Source organism: Gymnoscopelus microlampas, assembly GCF_963454915.1.
Source record: "Gymnoscopelus microlampas genome assembly, chromosome: 15".
Classification (NCBI taxonomy): Eukaryota; Metazoa; Chordata; class Actinopteri; order Myctophiformes; family Myctophidae; genus Gymnoscopelus; species Gymnoscopelus microlampas.
In genome coordinates, this window is record NC_139952.1 from 9,673,304 (window position 1) to 9,689,708 (window position 16,405).

At 40.4% G+C, this 16,405-nt stretch overlaps 3 protein-coding genes and 1 long non-coding RNA gene across 4 annotated transcripts in view; all 4 read left to right on the plus strand.

Annotated features, from left to right (window-relative positions):
- LOC311061639 (uncharacterized protein) overlaps window positions 1-16,405 on the plus strand; it is a gene marked incomplete at its 5' end in the record, with an annotated part of 278,554 nt that overhangs the window by 22,885 nt on the left and 239,264 nt on the right. The gene's annotated exons all lie outside the window — the stretch shown is intronic.
- LOC311061185 (uncharacterized protein) overlaps window positions 1-16,405 on the plus strand; it is an 89,868-nt gene that overhangs the window by 7,090 nt on the left and 66,373 nt on the right. The gene's annotated exons all lie outside the window — the stretch shown is intronic.
- LOC311061533 lies at window positions 5,167-6,005 on the plus strand. Its single transcript, XR_014602408.1, has 3 exons — window positions 5,167-5,364; window positions 5,510-5,761; window positions 5,885-6,005. It is a non-coding gene; the product is annotated as an uncharacterized lncRNA (long non-coding RNA).
- Window positions 6,055-16,405, plus strand: part of LOC311061530 (uncharacterized protein) — a 76,724-nt gene continuing 66,373 nt past the window's right edge. Inside the window, exons 1-6 of the mRNA XM_084080188.1 lie at window positions 6,055-6,133; window positions 6,314-6,568; window positions 6,719-7,024; window positions 7,211-7,480; window positions 7,585-7,668; window positions 8,179-8,352. Coding sequence (XP_083936314.1) covers window positions 6,741-7,024; window positions 7,211-7,480; window positions 7,585-7,668; window positions 8,179-8,245 — 705 coding nt within the window. The 5' untranslated portion in view covers window positions 6,055-6,133; window positions 6,314-6,568; window positions 6,719-6,740 and the 3' untranslated portion in view covers window positions 8,246-8,352. The remainder of the gene's footprint in view (window positions 6,134-6,313; window positions 6,569-6,718; window positions 7,025-7,210; window positions 7,481-7,584; window positions 7,669-8,178; window positions 8,353-16,405) is intronic.

Genomic DNA, 16,405 nt, shown 5'->3' on the forward strand with positions numbered 1-16,405 from the left:
AATGTTGTATTCTATTATAAAGAATTATAATAAAATGAGAGAAAGAGATTATTTAATGTCTTAACCACATGAGCCCCATATCATACCTTGTCTTATTACCATGGCATGTGTCACATAATGTTATGAGCTGGTAGATTGGCTGTTTTCACTATTTGTTTTTACTTTTTTAATTTTATTTATTTCATTATGTGTTTTTGGAAAATGTTCACCTATATTGACATGCCCAAAATAAGGAAGCTAGGTTGAACGTTGTTAATACAAAGAGCTGTGCAGCATATCCATGAAAGAAGCAAAAAGCAGAGAGAACAAGAGAAAGTATGCTTTGTCATCACTGTTACAATAGGTGGAAACCCTGTATGTCCAAAACTGTTACTTTTCAGGAAATGTAAAAAAGAACCTGTGTTCCAATGGATCCAATGTAGTTATTATTTATTCACAAGCTCTTGTTAATACCTTTCATTGGTTCAATATTTATAAAACTCACAGACACACTTAACCACTTTCAACCTGGCTTAACTTTTTGGTGAATTTCAATATTAGGTGACAATTATCATCAATTAAAAAAAAGAAAATGGCAGATCTACGATCTCACAACACACCATTATGTGTTGTGAGCTTGTGGATCGGCTATTTGTTTTCTACTTTTTCCTGACACTACGCTGAACTGTAAAATACGGCATTAATTTATGAACAAACTAAAACATGCCTGGATATACAAGGCTTCTGCCCGACAGGCAACATGCTATAAATGATACAAACGATCATAAGAATACAATCAGAGAATACATGAATCACTCAAAGAATATATTATCTCCATATGATACTATAGGTGTAAGCATGAATCACTGCTGAGTTGTGTTATGCCATTTTTATCAGGACAGCAGTGTTGTGGTCTTTTCCCAGGACAATGGTTACACTAACACTAGACCACAAAGTACAGAGAAATAAAGTTTAAGCATTAACCCATTAAGACCTGAGGCCCATCCTACAAATGCCTTCTAAATCAGTAGTTCTCACAATTTAAAGATATTACAATAATGTTAAAAAATAGTAGACGTACAAGCTCGCAGCACGGCACCAATTGACGCACTGTGAGCTTGTAGATCTGCTATTTTTGAATAGCCACCGCAAAAATGTAAAATGACATGGCTTTCCCGGTTTTAATGGGTTAAGAAGTATTAGTAATGTACATGTTCTGATTCCTTCATTTTCCATTGACCTTTTCCACATCAAATCTGATGGATACATTGTCCAGTGTCCAGTCTCCATCATTTTTTGGTTCTGTTTATGATCAGAGATCAGCATTTCATGTTGGTTTCATTTGATCTGTTGCAGTGTTCAAGATCCATCAGGACAAACCAAGTTCCTGGGGAAGCTCTTCTGTGAAGCAGCAGAACGGGAAGAAGAAACAGGAGAGAAGATTCTGGAACAGTTGTCTTCTGTGTGTAATTACAAAACATTCCCATTTATTGACTGGGATGATGACCACTGGCTATACAGGAAGTGGCAATGTGATCTACTACTGGACCTATACTCCTATGTGAAGAACTATGAGACTCAAACAGGCAGAAGTGTTCTTACAGCATTAAAACCAGTTTACCAGTCAGCTCCTGCAGACTGGTCCATAGACCTCTCAGAGAGAAAGGTCTCCCTCCTCCTAGAGATGCTGAAACTCCAACCAGAGAAGAAACCAGTAGATCTGAGAGGCTGGTCAGATGAAGAGAGTGAAGTGAGGATCTTCCTTCAGTGTCTACCCTACATCTCACAACTCAGGTTAATGTTTTTACTTTCTTTTATCCACTACCCCTCAGTCAACCTACATAGTTACAGTGGGGCAAAAAAGTATTTAGTCAGCCACCATTGTGCAAGTTCTCTCACTTAAAAAGATGAGAGAGGCCTGTAATTTTCATCATAGTTATACATCAACTATGAGAGACAAAATTAGGAAAAAAAATCCAGAAAATCACATTGTCTGATTTTTAAAGAATTTATTTGCAAATTATGAGGAAAATAAGTATTTGGTCAATAACAAAAGTTCATCTCAATACTTTGTTATATACCCTTTGTTGGCAATGACAGAGGTCAAACGTTTTCTGTAAGTCTTCACAAGGTTACCACGCACTGTTGCTGGTATGTTGGCCCATTCCTCCACGCAAGATCTCACCCCGTAGGATCAATTTTTTTTTTTTTTTTTTAAGAACGGTGAGCAAAAATCCCAGAACCACGCGGGGGGACTTAGTGAATGACCTGCAGAGAGCTGGGACCAAAGTAACAAAGGCTACCATCAGTAACACACTACGCCGCCAGGGACTCAAATCCTGTATCAGAATCAGAATCAGAAGACTTTATTGCCATGACATGTGAACATGTTAGGAATTAGATTTGGTACAGCGGAGCACAGTTTACAACAGAAACAACACTCCCCAACACCACAGCAGCCATTTGCGGCGCTATCTTGGGCCCTCTCGTAGTAAGAATTGGGGGGGGGGGGGGGGGGGATGGAATGGAACGGGCAAAAAAAGCACTACTCTCACGCCCTGCCCCCAAGGGGGGGCAGGGCGTGAGGGGAGCAAAAAAAAGGAGCCCAGGGGGGGAGGGAGGAGCTGGGGGGTGGGGGCGGGGAGGAGCAGGTGCGAGGAAGCGAAGGCGTGTGTGTGTGCGGGTTATGTTAACTTCATGAGAACCATGTGTTCGTGTGTGTGGAGAGTATAGCCTGAAGTTTGTCCTTGGTGTTTTCACCCAGTCTAGTTATCTCATGCGCTGGTGTCAGAGCGATAACACAGCGAGTTTTGAGGCTGTGGGAGACGGCCTTGATTGGGCTCCGACCCAGAGTCATAACAACAGGTGGCCATGGGGGGGGGGGGGGGGGGGGGTCCAATAATCCAAAAAAGGAAAACTGAAAAAAGAAAATGGCAGATCTACAATCTCACAACACACCATTATGTGTTGTGAGCTTGTGGATCGGCTATTTTGTTTGCTACTTTTTCATGACACTCCGTAAACTGTAAAATACGGCATTCATTTATGAACAAACAAAAACAAATGCATGGAGATACAAGTCTTCTGCCAGACAGTGGCAACATTCTATGCATGATACAAATAATCATAAAAATACAATCAGATAATACATGAATCACTCAAAGAATATGTTATCTCCTTATGATACTATAGGTGTAAGCATGAATCACTGCTGAGTGTTATGCCATTGTTATCAGGACAGCAGTGTTGTGGTCTTTTCCCAGGACAATGGTTACACTAACACTAGACCACAAAGTACAGAGAAATAAAGTTTAAGCATTAACCCATTAAGACCTGAGGCCCATTCTACAAATGCCTTCTCAATCAGTAGTTCTCACACTTTAAAGATATTACAATAATGTTCAAAAATAGCAGACGTACAAGCTTGCAGCGTGGCACAAAGTGACGCGTTGTGAGCTTGTAGATCTGCTATTTCTGAATAGCCACCGCAAAAATCTAAAATGACATGGCTTTCCCGGTTTTAATGGGTTAAGAAGTATTAGTAATGTACATTTTCTGATTCCTTCATTTTCCATTGACTTTTTCCACATCAAATCTGATGGATACATTGTCCAGTGTCCATCATTTTTTGGTTCTGTTTATGATCAGAGATCAGCATTTCATGTTGGTTTCATTTGATCTGTTGCAGTGTTCAAGTTCCATCAGGAGGACAAACCAAGTTCCTGGGGAAGCTCTTCTGTGAAGCAGCAGAACGGGAAGAAGAAACAGGAGAAAAGATTCTGGAACAGTTGTCTTCTGTGTGTAATTACAAAACATTCCCCTTTATTGACCAGGTAGACAGGAAGTATCAAAGTGATCTACAACTGAACCTATACTCCTATGTGAAGAACTATGAGACTAAAACAGGCAGAAGTGTTCTTCCAGCATTAAAACCAGTTTACCAGTCAGCTCCTGCAGTCTGGTCCATAGACCTCTCAGATAGAAAGGTCTCCCTCCTCCTAGAGCTGCTGAAACTCCAACCAGAGAAGAAACCAGTAGAGCTGACAGGCTGGTCAGATGAAGAGAGTGAAGTGAGGATCTTCCTTCAGTGTCTACCCTACATCTCACAACTCAGGTTAATGTTTTTACTTTCTTTTATCCACTACCCCTCAGTCAACCTACATAGTTAGTTGACTGAAGACCCCCAAGGCTCCATACTAGGTCTTTTAGTGTTTCCCTCTATTCCAAATCTGCGATGCAGTGTGAACTTAAAGATTGTCTATTTCTGCCCAATGTTTGCCCCCAGAATAGGGACGCTAGGGTTCATATTGTTTAATGTTTGTCTACATATAAATCTGTCTACCTTTTCTATAGATAATGAGGTGCAATTAATGTGCTTGAATTAATTATGACCTGATTATTCGTCAGTTTTGGTGCACTGAATTTAAAGGAGATAAATATAATGTTGTATTCTATTATAAAGAATTATAATACAATGAGAGAAAGAGATTATTTAATGTCTTAACCACATGAGCCCCATATCATACTTTGTCTTATTACCATGTCATGTGTCACATAATGTTATGAGCTGGTAGATTGGCTGTTTTCACTATTTATTTTTACTTTTTTAATTGTATTTATTTCATTATGTGTTTTTGGAAAATGTTCACCTATAATGACATGCCCAAAATAGGGAAGCTAGGTTGAATGTGGTTAATACAAAGAGCTCTGCAGCATATCCATGAAAGAAGCAAAAAGCAGAGAGAACAAGAGAAAGTATGCTTTGTCATCATTGTTACAGTAGGTGGAAACCTTGTATGTCCAAAACCGTTACTTTTCAGGAAATGGAAAAAAGAACCTGTGTTCCAATGGATCCAATGTAGTTATTATTTATTCACAAGCTCTGATTAATACTTTTCATTGATTCAATATTTATAAAACTCACAGACACACTTAACCACTTTCAACCTGGCTTCACTTTTTTTTATATGTTATATAGATGGATTTTATATACAAAGGTAATAATAATTAACATGATTTAAAGTCAGGCTTTAAAGCCATAATGTAAAGCCATGTACTACAATGTCTCTGTTCCAATATTGCTAAGCTAATACTTTCCTCCATAACTCACACATGTTTCAGATGTGATCCAGAATTCTTCCAGCAGACGTGTCAATCCATCACTTTTAGATCCAGAGAGGAGGTGGAACAGCTTGTCTCTCTCCTCCGTCTCCTTGACTTCACCCTGGTGCTGAAAGGACCGTTATTTTCAAACACCTGCAAGTCTGTGGGGAAAGTTCTGAAACTCTGTGGCTCTAGTGTGGATCTGGTCCTCACACCCAGCAAGATCTCTCTGAAAGGAGTCTCACTTCTTTTTAGACATGTATCACGAATCCAAAGGCTAGGGTATGCTTTGTTTTGTAGATTATGTAAAGATCTTGGCTACTATTCCTAAAACCAAAATGTTATTTTGGCTCTGAATCAAATGATGTAGTTAGGAGTAGAAGTGTTCATAATTAAAAGCATGTGTTTCCTTTTCTTTGATTTTCAGGCTGTCTGAAAGCATGGTACTGCTGCTTTTTCGATTGGTAAGAATGAGACGTTTCCACCGTCCAGTGGCTATTGCAGATCTTTCCCTTCTAAAGACCACTCCACAGTCAGAGAGAATATTGTCCAGGGTTGTTAGTAATGTGGCATCCCTGCTGAGACACTGGTCAGCTAGATGTTTGGACCTGACCAAGTCCAACATCCATTCATACCTCCTCTTTCCACTATTGAGTCACCATGATCAACTGACAATCAAGTAAGTCAGTTGGTTAGGTTGAGCCATAAAATATGTCTGTGATAAATACATAACAAAAAACGTAACCAACCTTCAATCTAATTCATGAATTTGTCTGTATACTCTGATCCATAATTTCATTAGACTGTGTCCAGAGGTTCTGCAGGAGCTAGCTGGTGTTGTGTTTACAGCTCAGGATGAGGACTTGACCAAGTCTTTCCTGGAGAAGGTTGGTGGGGATCTGACCTCCTGCTCTCTAGACTGGGAGGTTCTTCTCTATCTGCTACAACAGTCATCAGCTCAGTCAATCGCTGTGGACTTGAAGAAAAACAGGATTCCAGAGAGAAGCATCAGAGGTCTTTTACCCATTCTGGACAGAGTTGTATTTAAAGGGTGAGTTGAAAATGATCTCTGAATGGATTTGGGTTTTTTTTCTCTCTAAATGTATTGTAGACTATTATTTTTGATGGGGGGGGGGGGGGACTCTAATGTTCAGTACATCTTACACAGTTAGATTGTTATTACTGTCATCTTAATTCAGTATTCTTTACTAACAGTAATCCATGTTTTCAGACCCAGTCCCAGCTTCACTCTGTGTGCCATCAGGGAGACATATAAATGCCATTCCAGTGTTCCCAGTTTACTGAGGTCATTAGACTATGCAGTCAACCTGAACAACAGAGAGCTGGACACAGTGGACTGTGATGCTCTGCTCTTCACCCTCAAACACTGTGACAAAGTGAGAGAACTCAGCCTTTTGTGGACCTCCATACCACCAGAAACAATTAAGAGCATCCTGTACTCTCTGGACAAAGTCTCTCATCTCAGGTAAGATGGATGTAGCCAAGTATTGTGAATATAAAGATTATTAATACATGATCATATTGATGTGTGTAGTTGCTTTGTATGGTTATTTATTTGCATATGTTGTTAATAGTTGATCAATGAAGTGATTCATGTTGTATATCCTCATACCAGTGTTGACAGGAATCTACTGCTGATGTTCCTCCACTGCTGCACTACCTGTCAGACACAGCAGGGGGCAGCAGCAGCTCTACTCAGAGCTCTACAGTACAGACTTGATCTGTCCTGTTCCTCCTGTGTGGACCTGTCAGAGCAACAGCAGGTAGAGGCTCTGTCTCTGACTGTCACAGACTGCAGGGCCATCTCTACTGTCCTGAGACACAGCAGCAGCCAGGATACACAGCTCATCCTATCAGACTGTGAGGTAGAGGACAGTGGACTGGACCTGTTGTTCCCTGTCCTCAACAGAGTCCGTCTGAGGTGAGAAGGACAACACTTTGCTGCCTGCTGTTGCTTTTTCATCACTGCATGGTCTTACTATGTGTTGACTTGCCACAATGATAATACATAATAATAATAAATAGTTATCCATTTAAGAAGAAAAAGGTTTCCAACCACATTGATCTATCTCAGTGCCCTGCTCATAGCTGTGTATTTCTTCTCCAGATGCAGCAAATCCCTCCTTCTCCAGCTCCTATCTCTGGTCTCTGTGGGCAGTGAAGGGAACACAGTGATGCGAGCAGGTTACTTGACTGCAGCCTTGGGTGGAGATCTGGACCTCAGTGAGACCAGACTAGATCAGAAGGCCTGTAGATGTTTGGCCCTGGTTCTGGAACACTCTGAGGGACTGACAGAACTGGACCTCAGTCACTGTCACCTCACTGACCAGCTACTAGAGACTCTGATCCCCCACCTGCACAAAGCACAAGTCCTGGAGTGAGTATATAGAATGGAGTGGTGTGCATAGTGTGTGTGTGTATCTGTGACCATGAGGTACTAATCTATTCCTTTGTCCCTTTCTCTTCCTTGTGTTGTTGTAGTCTGAGTCACAATCAGCTCACTGATGCTCTGACGGACAGAATACTCCAGCTGCTCGCCATCAACACATCCATCCAAACTGTGCGGTGAGTGAAATGGACAATTATTATATAATCGCCTAATCACAATTATTTGAGATAATCGCAATTATTTTGTATAATCGTCATAATCGTCATGTTGAAAAATGTTCATACATTTTCAAAATAGCAGAAATGGCAGATCTACAAGCTTACAACACGGTGCGTTGTAAGCTTGTAGGTCAGCTATGTAATTTTTTTTAAAGTATAAATTTGTATATCTTTGTAATTGTAAGTTATTTTTCATATCTGCCATGTGCATTTTTTTTATTACGAAGCCTTAAAGGCAAACATAAAACATATTGATATGTTGCAATGCTCAATGCCAAAAACACAATTAAATCGCAATTATTTGTACGACAATGAATCATTAACTTAAATGTTGTTATTGTGAGAGTGACAGCCCTAATTATTAATAGAATAACTTATTGTTCTCAGGAGAAATCAAAAGATGGAATATTTGACTTCAACCGGTATGATGTGTGTAGTAAATCATGGTAATTATTGATGTCTTTCCAGACTCAACAACAACTGCTTCCAGGACAAAACCCCCTTCCTGAAAGACAAACACTTTGAAATGTGGTGAACCAATCAACAGCAGGCTTTGACATTTGGTGAAGTAATAAACAGCAGGCTTTGGTTCAAGTAGTAGAGCAATATAGGCAAATGTGTCAAGATAACAAAAAAGAGCCAGTTGTGTTTAATAGGTCAAACTTGAAAGTTTTCATCTGAAATAGTCAAACTTGTGTTTTTATGGCCACTAAGTGAATTATTAGTTGTATCAACAGACTTTCTGGTGATTGTGGCTTTTGTTTAATTTTTGTCCCCATTGAAATGATACAATGTGAAGTTGTTCTCAAATATATTCCATATACTTGTATATAAGTTGTATATTATACAGTTTTACTGTTAATTTAAATTGTCAATATGTATATAAAACCATTAGTTACAAATGTTGCTTGGTTCTGGCAACTCATCAGGAGACTGTCTCTCACTGTCGTTTAAAGCAGAATTCTGTAATATTTGTTTATAACAGGACCTATTACCTGTGAATGACACTGTTGTACGAAGGTTGTACGAACATTTTTCTTTCTCTGCTGTTAGTGTGTCATAAGCACATTCAAACAGAACGCGAATATTACACACCGATAAAGCTATGTAAGTATTATTTAGTGACATGATTTTCATTCTGAAAAAGGTTGTTGCTTCTGAGCTTCTGCACCGTGAAAAATCTGAATGAATGAGACATTTACTCTATGAATAGTTTTGATGTGAAATTCACCGGCAAGTATTTTGCATTTTCTGATCGTTTTTTTGGGTGGAGAAAAATATTTGACATGTACATTTATTGAACTGTGATTTTTGTGACTATTTAAACCACACAGTGACACGTGAACAGGGGCTTTAATCATACAGTAGTACAGTGGACAATAGAGCTGCACGATGCAATGTCTTTCTGCCTTATGGTTGCTGCTAACATAGAACCCAGACAATGAAAAGCCTGCTGCAGTCAGTGGCCCGGCCCCTCACACTTTTTCATTTCAAGGACCCTCATAACTCTGAGAGTGTACAAATGGAGCTGTAAGGGTCCATTTGGTTCCATTTGTACACTCTCTGAGTTACAGACCTGCAAGGGTCCATTTAGAATATATGGGGGGGGTGGTTAGGAAGAGAGAAAGAAAAGTTCCACATTTGTCTTTGGATACTCAGTTACTGTGTAGTGCTGGGGTCCCACTAGAGCCTCTAGAGCAGTAGCCTAGTTCTCAAAGTGTTTCATGTCAATTGGACCCCAAATGAATATGTATTTGGCTAAGGACATCTGAAAATATTGTGTGGCAAGGACCCCCATGCAAGGTTTGTGTTGTTAATGTTTCAAATATATTCCACATTTCTCACATTTTTCAAATATTTTTTGAAAATAGATCTACAAGCTCACAATGCATCACAATATGATGTGTGTTGTGAGCTTGTAGATCGGCTATAGCCGATGCAGCCTACTGTAGTCTGTATAGGGTTAAAGTGGTGAAATTGATCTTGATGACATATTAACCCATTTTGCTGCAGGGGACCCCCTGGAACCCCCTCAAGGACCTCTGGGGGTCCCCACATTGACAACCACTGTCCTAAGAGGGACCCCCAACAACACACGCACGCACGCACGCGCGCGCGCGCACGCACGCACGCACGCAGGCAGGCACACACACACACACACACACACACACACACACACACACACACACACACACACACACACACACACACACACACACACACACACACACACACACACACACACACAGTCAGTCACACGTCAGACAGACGCATTCCAGCATCGTCAGTGGACCATGCGCTCCTCTCCGGACTACAGGGGCAGCGTTGCCATGTCGGCTTATTATAAGCGACTTTGGGCTTCTTTGTATGTAAAGTTGCTTGTAAAAAAATGGCTTAGGCTTGTTTATGAATGTTTTAATTATTATTTAAACCAGTGGTTCTCAAATATTTTCATGAAAATGTTTTGTGCCCAGGGGAGCATTTGTGTCGTTAGAAAGTTTAAAAAAAAACTTGCACATTTCCCTGCAAGAGTTTTTGAAAATAGCAGATCTACAAGCTCACAACGCGTCGCATCGCGACGCGTTGTGAGCTTGTAGATCGGCTATTTTCAAATAGCCGATGCATAGCCTATATAGGTTTTAAAGTGCTCATATCATGTGGCCTAAAAAGTTGCTTCTTCTGGGCTTGTTTTTCTAGACCACCTGGTTGCTTATATCTCACACAGAACCTGGCAACGCTGCTACAGAGGGCGCCACAGAGCGCTCGTTTCTCTGCTCTAGGATGTCAGTGTATGATGATGATGATGATGCTGCCGTCCATGAAGGACCATGAAGGACCACACCCAGCACCATCCATGGACATAAAATAAAGCCCGCTGTCTTCTGTCATTTATACATGTTTTAATTATTGACACCGCAGGCAAAAACAAGCATCAACATGGCTGAGATCACCAACTTGAAGCCGGCATATGGTGAGTAGAGGCTGCATTTATAAAATTATTTTTTAAATATTTAAAAAAAAATGAGGAGGCTATAGGCTGTATTTATAAAAAAATATTAAAAAAATATTTAAATGTCTTTTTTTTAATGAGTAACCTTTCTATAGGCTGTATTGTTTTTTTTGTAAAGACCCATGGCTATAATAATAGCCCACCATCATCACTCGATCGTGTATATTTGATGATGCTCATCCAACTGTGATCGCGTCTATTCTATTAATATGCTTCCAGATTTAGTGTATAGTTTAGATATGAGGTGTCTACATTAATGTATAGGTTATATTAAGCTACAATGTGGCGCTCTCTAAAGGAGTAAAGGACAGTCATCCATGTGATGATAAGCTATATCCATCCATCTCTAGCCTATTTTTATGGGTATTATTATTAAATACAAAGCGATCCATGTTTAATCACTTAAAAATGACTAACGTTAGTGTTGGCGATCACCTTAAACGATTCCCTAAAAGGTTTTAAGACTAAGACATTCGTATAGAATCAAATAAAAGCCTAAAATAGGCTACAACAGTAAAGAAGCAGGCTAATAAAATGCGCATCGCAGCTGTAGGCTATATAAGTCAGTAAACGTTGGATGTATTATCATCATCATTGTATAGGTTATGATTATACATATTGTGTGGTCATGTTATGAATATGTTATGTTATGCTGTGTCAGCCTGCAGGGCCATAACAACGCTTCCATTCTGGAGGCGACACAACGCTTTCTGTTACGTAATGCCTTAACTCCGTAGCAAAGACAGATCTACAAGCTGCAAGGTCTAGAAGCTGCCAAGCTGTGTGAGTGTGTCTATGGTCGGCGAGCGACGCAGTTGCGTGATCGTGAGATTTGTGTGGTAGCCTGTAGCTACAGATCCCCTTGTCTGAGGCTAATTTGGTTCTGGTCCAAACGACGAAGTGTGTGTGCGTGTGCGTGTGCGTGTGTGTGTGTGTGTGTGCGCGCGCGTGCGTGCGTGCGTGCGTGTGTGTGTGTGCGTGTGTGTGTGTGTGTGTGTGTGTGTGTGTGTGTGTCTCATCCCACCCACAGTCTATTGTTGTGGAGTTTTTGTCAGGGAGCCAGAACAGAACACAGAACCAACACTGACGCTGCAAACAGGATCTGAATGAATGAATGAATGTCCTTTTTTATTTTTTATTTTATGTATTAGGTCTATCATCATCTTCTTCTTCATCATCATCATCCTCATCATGATTATTATGATTTTTTAAAATTTGTATTATTATTATTATTATTATTATTTTTAGATCCACTGATACATCTATGGAAAGAAGCCAACAGGACTTAGTCAGGCGCTAGTAGTAACAGAATTGTCAGCCACCATACATACAGAACAGTGATTCTGATTTTCAGATTTTAATCGCTGGTACCTCAGTCTAAGAGCATTTTTTATCTGGTCTGATATGGTGTGTCATTTGGTCTAAACAAGCTATCTATCTATCTATCTATCTATCTATCTATCTATCTATCTATCTATCTATCTATCTATCTATCTATCTATCTATCTATCTATCTATCTATCTATCTATCTATCTATCTATCTATCTATCTATAATCTCTCTGTCTATATCTATCTATAGATACAGAGATTACAATGGTCAAAATAGACATTGTTGTACGTTCTTCTTGTATTTACTTTTAGATGTAATACTAATGAAGATTAACGAGCAAATCGTTTAGCTGGGGACCCCCTGGAATCCCCTCAAGGACCACTGGGGGTCCCTGGACACCGACTTGAGAACCTTTTGATACAGGAGATCAGTCTACTTAGGGATCAATAGCTGGATTGATCCCCTGCAGAAAACATTTGGTTGAGCTAATGGTTTTGTAAGGTTGGACTTAATGCACTGTAGAGTCCATCCAAACTCATGATGTTTTATTGTTGCGTGGAATAAAAAGCACTGCATTGCAACAACTACACTGCAGCTAAACCTGCAGGCATTAACTTCTCTATATGATTTATATTCCATTTCCTATCAGTGTCTAATAAGAAAGAAATAAAAACAAACATTAAATAAGTATTTCAAAGACATCAAGGTATCTATACGACTACAGATACACCTAGCATACATTATGTACTGTATGTTGAGGTTAAACACAAGGTCAGCTTGGCTTGTTGTAATCATAGAGGAACCTCTTTGTCAAAAGGTGCTTTTATAGAACCATTAACGGTGCCTGAACCAAGCTGCAGAAGCCAATATCAAACCCTATATGATACTGTGTGTACGTGAGGTTAAACATAAGGTACAAACACATTGGTGTGTCCACATAGCTCTGTGTGTGTGTGTGTGTGTGTGTGTGTGTGTGTGTGTGTGTGTGTGTGTGTGTGTGTGTGTGTGTGTGTGTGTGTGTGTGTGTGTGTGTGTGTGTGCGTGCGTGCGTGCGTGCGTGTGTGCGCATGTGCGTGTGTGCGCATGTGTGTGTGCGTGCATGTTTTGTCAACTTCCAAAAACCACAACTATTGCTTGCTTAAACTACTTTTACAAAAAAGGAAACAAATCCATCTGTGTGTGTGTGTGTGTGTGTGTGTGTGTGTGTGTGTGTGTGTGTGTGTGTGTGTGTGTGTGTGTGTGTGTGTGTGTGTGTGTGTGTGTGTGTGTGTGTGTGTGTGTGTGTGTGGGGGGGGGGTCCTTGCCAATTTCTATCACAAATTGTGTTTGTTTGTTTATTTATTTAACAGGGGCCACGCACAATAGAACTGTTGGGACAAAGAGAGCTATGTAGCCAATTTGCATATGCAAATCCCTGGGCAGAGTTCAGCCCAGTTACAAGATTAAAAAAATGCTATACAGAAAATCAAACGCAATACAATGAATCATGTTTGAAAACAGCACGTACCCTATAGAACATGTATTACTGTGCACAGTAGTCTTACCCATGTTAGAGAACTGTTGGTTCCATACAAGGGTTTAGATCAGTGGTTCTCAAAGTGGGATCCAGGGACCCCCTGGGTTCCTTGAGGAGGTTCCAAACTTACGTTTAGCGTACAAATGTAACCAAATGGACTCGTGGTTCCATTTATACGCTCTCAGAGTTATGGGTGTCCATGAAATCAAAAGGTTTGAGAACCTGTGATTTAGATCAAAGATCACATGGTTGGTTTGTCTTGCTCTTGAACCATTGATTTAAGAGTTATTTTAAACATAAGCTTGTGTGCTCTCTGATATGAGTGGGAATTGAGTTTTCTTCTCTAACTGCAGCAAACAAACCAAAAGCAGTTGTCCTAAATTTAGCCCTGCAGTTACCTCTGACCATGCTATGACTTTGACTGCTGTACCACCTAAAATGCTCTACTGTATGTCTTGAATGGAATTAGAGACAGAACAGACACAGGCAGGTGACTGGTGTGTGCAGCTAGGTTCACTAAACAAAATGGTGCTAAATAGCACTAAAAGCGATCATTTGTCTCAGAATCATATAGTGGAACCTATAGCACCTATCACAAAGGTGCTACTGTATATACAGTAGCACCTTTGTCAAATGGTGATTCATTGAACCATTAGCATTTAGCAGTGCCTGAAACAAGCTGAAGAATCATAGAGAATAAGCACTGGTTCCCCTAAATGGGGTCCAGAGACTGCCAGGGGTCTTTCAGGGTTATTCCAGGGGTTCCATTTGTACACTCTTAGAGTTAAATGAACACAGTAGTTTGTTTTACAGTGTGGATTGGAGTCCCAGATAAATAAAAAATCATGGAGATAGACGACTAACATCATAGATCGATGACTGATGATACAGGCTGGTCACATACTGTAAAGTCTGAGATCCACATTGGAGCAGACACATGATTCCATTTGTGTGTGTGTGTGTGTGTGTGTGTGTGTGTGTGTGTGTGTGTGTATGCTTGGCTTTGTTCTGGCTGCTGTGGCAGGTGTGTGAGTTGGGTGGGGTGGGGGAGTCCCTGAGCTGTCGCAGGTAAATCCAGTGTCCCAACAGAACAGCATGAGACAGCTGTTCCTTTGTCACAAATGCACAGAGGTGGTAGTTTACTCCGAATATTATTTGAACAGCTTTTTGTTTTAATTCGCAGCATTTGAACATTCACCTCGGTGACTGTGATTATTTTGTATAGGAGGAGGGGATGTCTGATGTTCTTCCAAATAGGCCAGTAAGCCATTGGGTCTGCTGGTGTTATTATTATTCTACAGCACACTGTTGGAGAACAACCAGACAGATTTCTAGGTCCCAGGAGGAGGAATTCTCTCAATAACGCCACAACCACTGCACATCCACTGTAGGCTATAGCATTGCTGTCGGGCTGAAACCTTGTGTCTCCATATCTAAACTTTTTAAGCCCCGTTTCGTTACTATAGTGTTGTGCAAAAGTTGAAAACATTGCTGATTTACAAGCTCATATGAGCTTGTATATCACATCTCGATGCTTTGTGAGCTTGTAGGTTGGCTATGTTTTACTGTTTTTGAAAAATATTGAAAGTGAACGTGGTTTTATAAATATTGAATAATAACTAGTACATTGGATCCATTGGAACACAGGTTCTTTGTTCCATCTCCTGAAAAGTAACGTTTTTGGACAGTTTTCTGCCCGACAGTGACGATATAGGCTACACTACAGTATGTACAGTACAGTGAGAGATTCATTTTATTGTAGCCTTTCAGCAGAGTTGTCTTCAGGCTTCAGCTAGACTAAGCAACGTAGAATAACGTACGACTGTAGAATAACAAAGATGAGAAAAAAAAGGTTTGCGCTCTTATTAAAGTCCAAGTAATCAGGTATTTCAGGTGCGTTCGCCAAACCTTACACAATACAAGAAAGGCAAAAGTAATGCTTGTACACCAAAGCATCAATAAATGGAATGTCCACACAAGTTTTTCAGGCGTGGCCTACATCACACTGGTCAGTTTGGAATGAAACAGTGACGCAAAGTTACTTGAGAATAATTTGATGAATAGGAGTTATGACATCATAGTTTTAACCACTTACAACGTTGTGAGCACTGACCAACACCAAGAGGCAGAGAGCGAGGCTGTGTTCAAACAATAACGTTGTTTTAATTAAGGGATTTGTTTTTTACAAAGGCAGGGAGGGGGAATAAATGTAACACACAACCTCTTTAAGTAGTAAGCCCCAGAGGTTGCCTAAAGGAGAAGAAGCCGTCCATTAAAACCTGTTCGGTTCAATCCATAGTATCCACTAATAGTGGAGTGTGTAGCTTACCCTCGCTGAGGAGAGTGACAGCTTCTGACGGTGAGCAGGTCAGCTTCAGTTTGTATAGACCTAGGGTGATCAGAAAACACATAGATATATATAAACATAGATACCTCATTGGCTGCGGAGGTTCATTGGAGCGATGCGTCATCGAGGCCTCCATGTTTTGTCGTGATGCTATGCCGTCTAATGCAGTGGTTTTCAACCAGTGGTCCGGGGACCACCGGTGGTCCTTGGAGGGGTACCAGGGGGTCCCCAGCTTAATTAGTTAACATGGCGTCACTAACATTTTAACCACCTAGTTTTGGCTGTTCAAAAATAGCAGATATACAAGCTCATAGCGCGGCACTTGCCGCGCTATGAGATTGTAGATCTGCTATTTTTGAAAAATCCTGGAAAATGTGTGCATATCTTTGAATATATGTTTTTAAAGCGAACGTTGGTAACTCAACTTACTTTTGGGGGGGTCCCTGGCACAAAACATTTTCAGATGGGAGTCCCCGGCCAAATGTATATC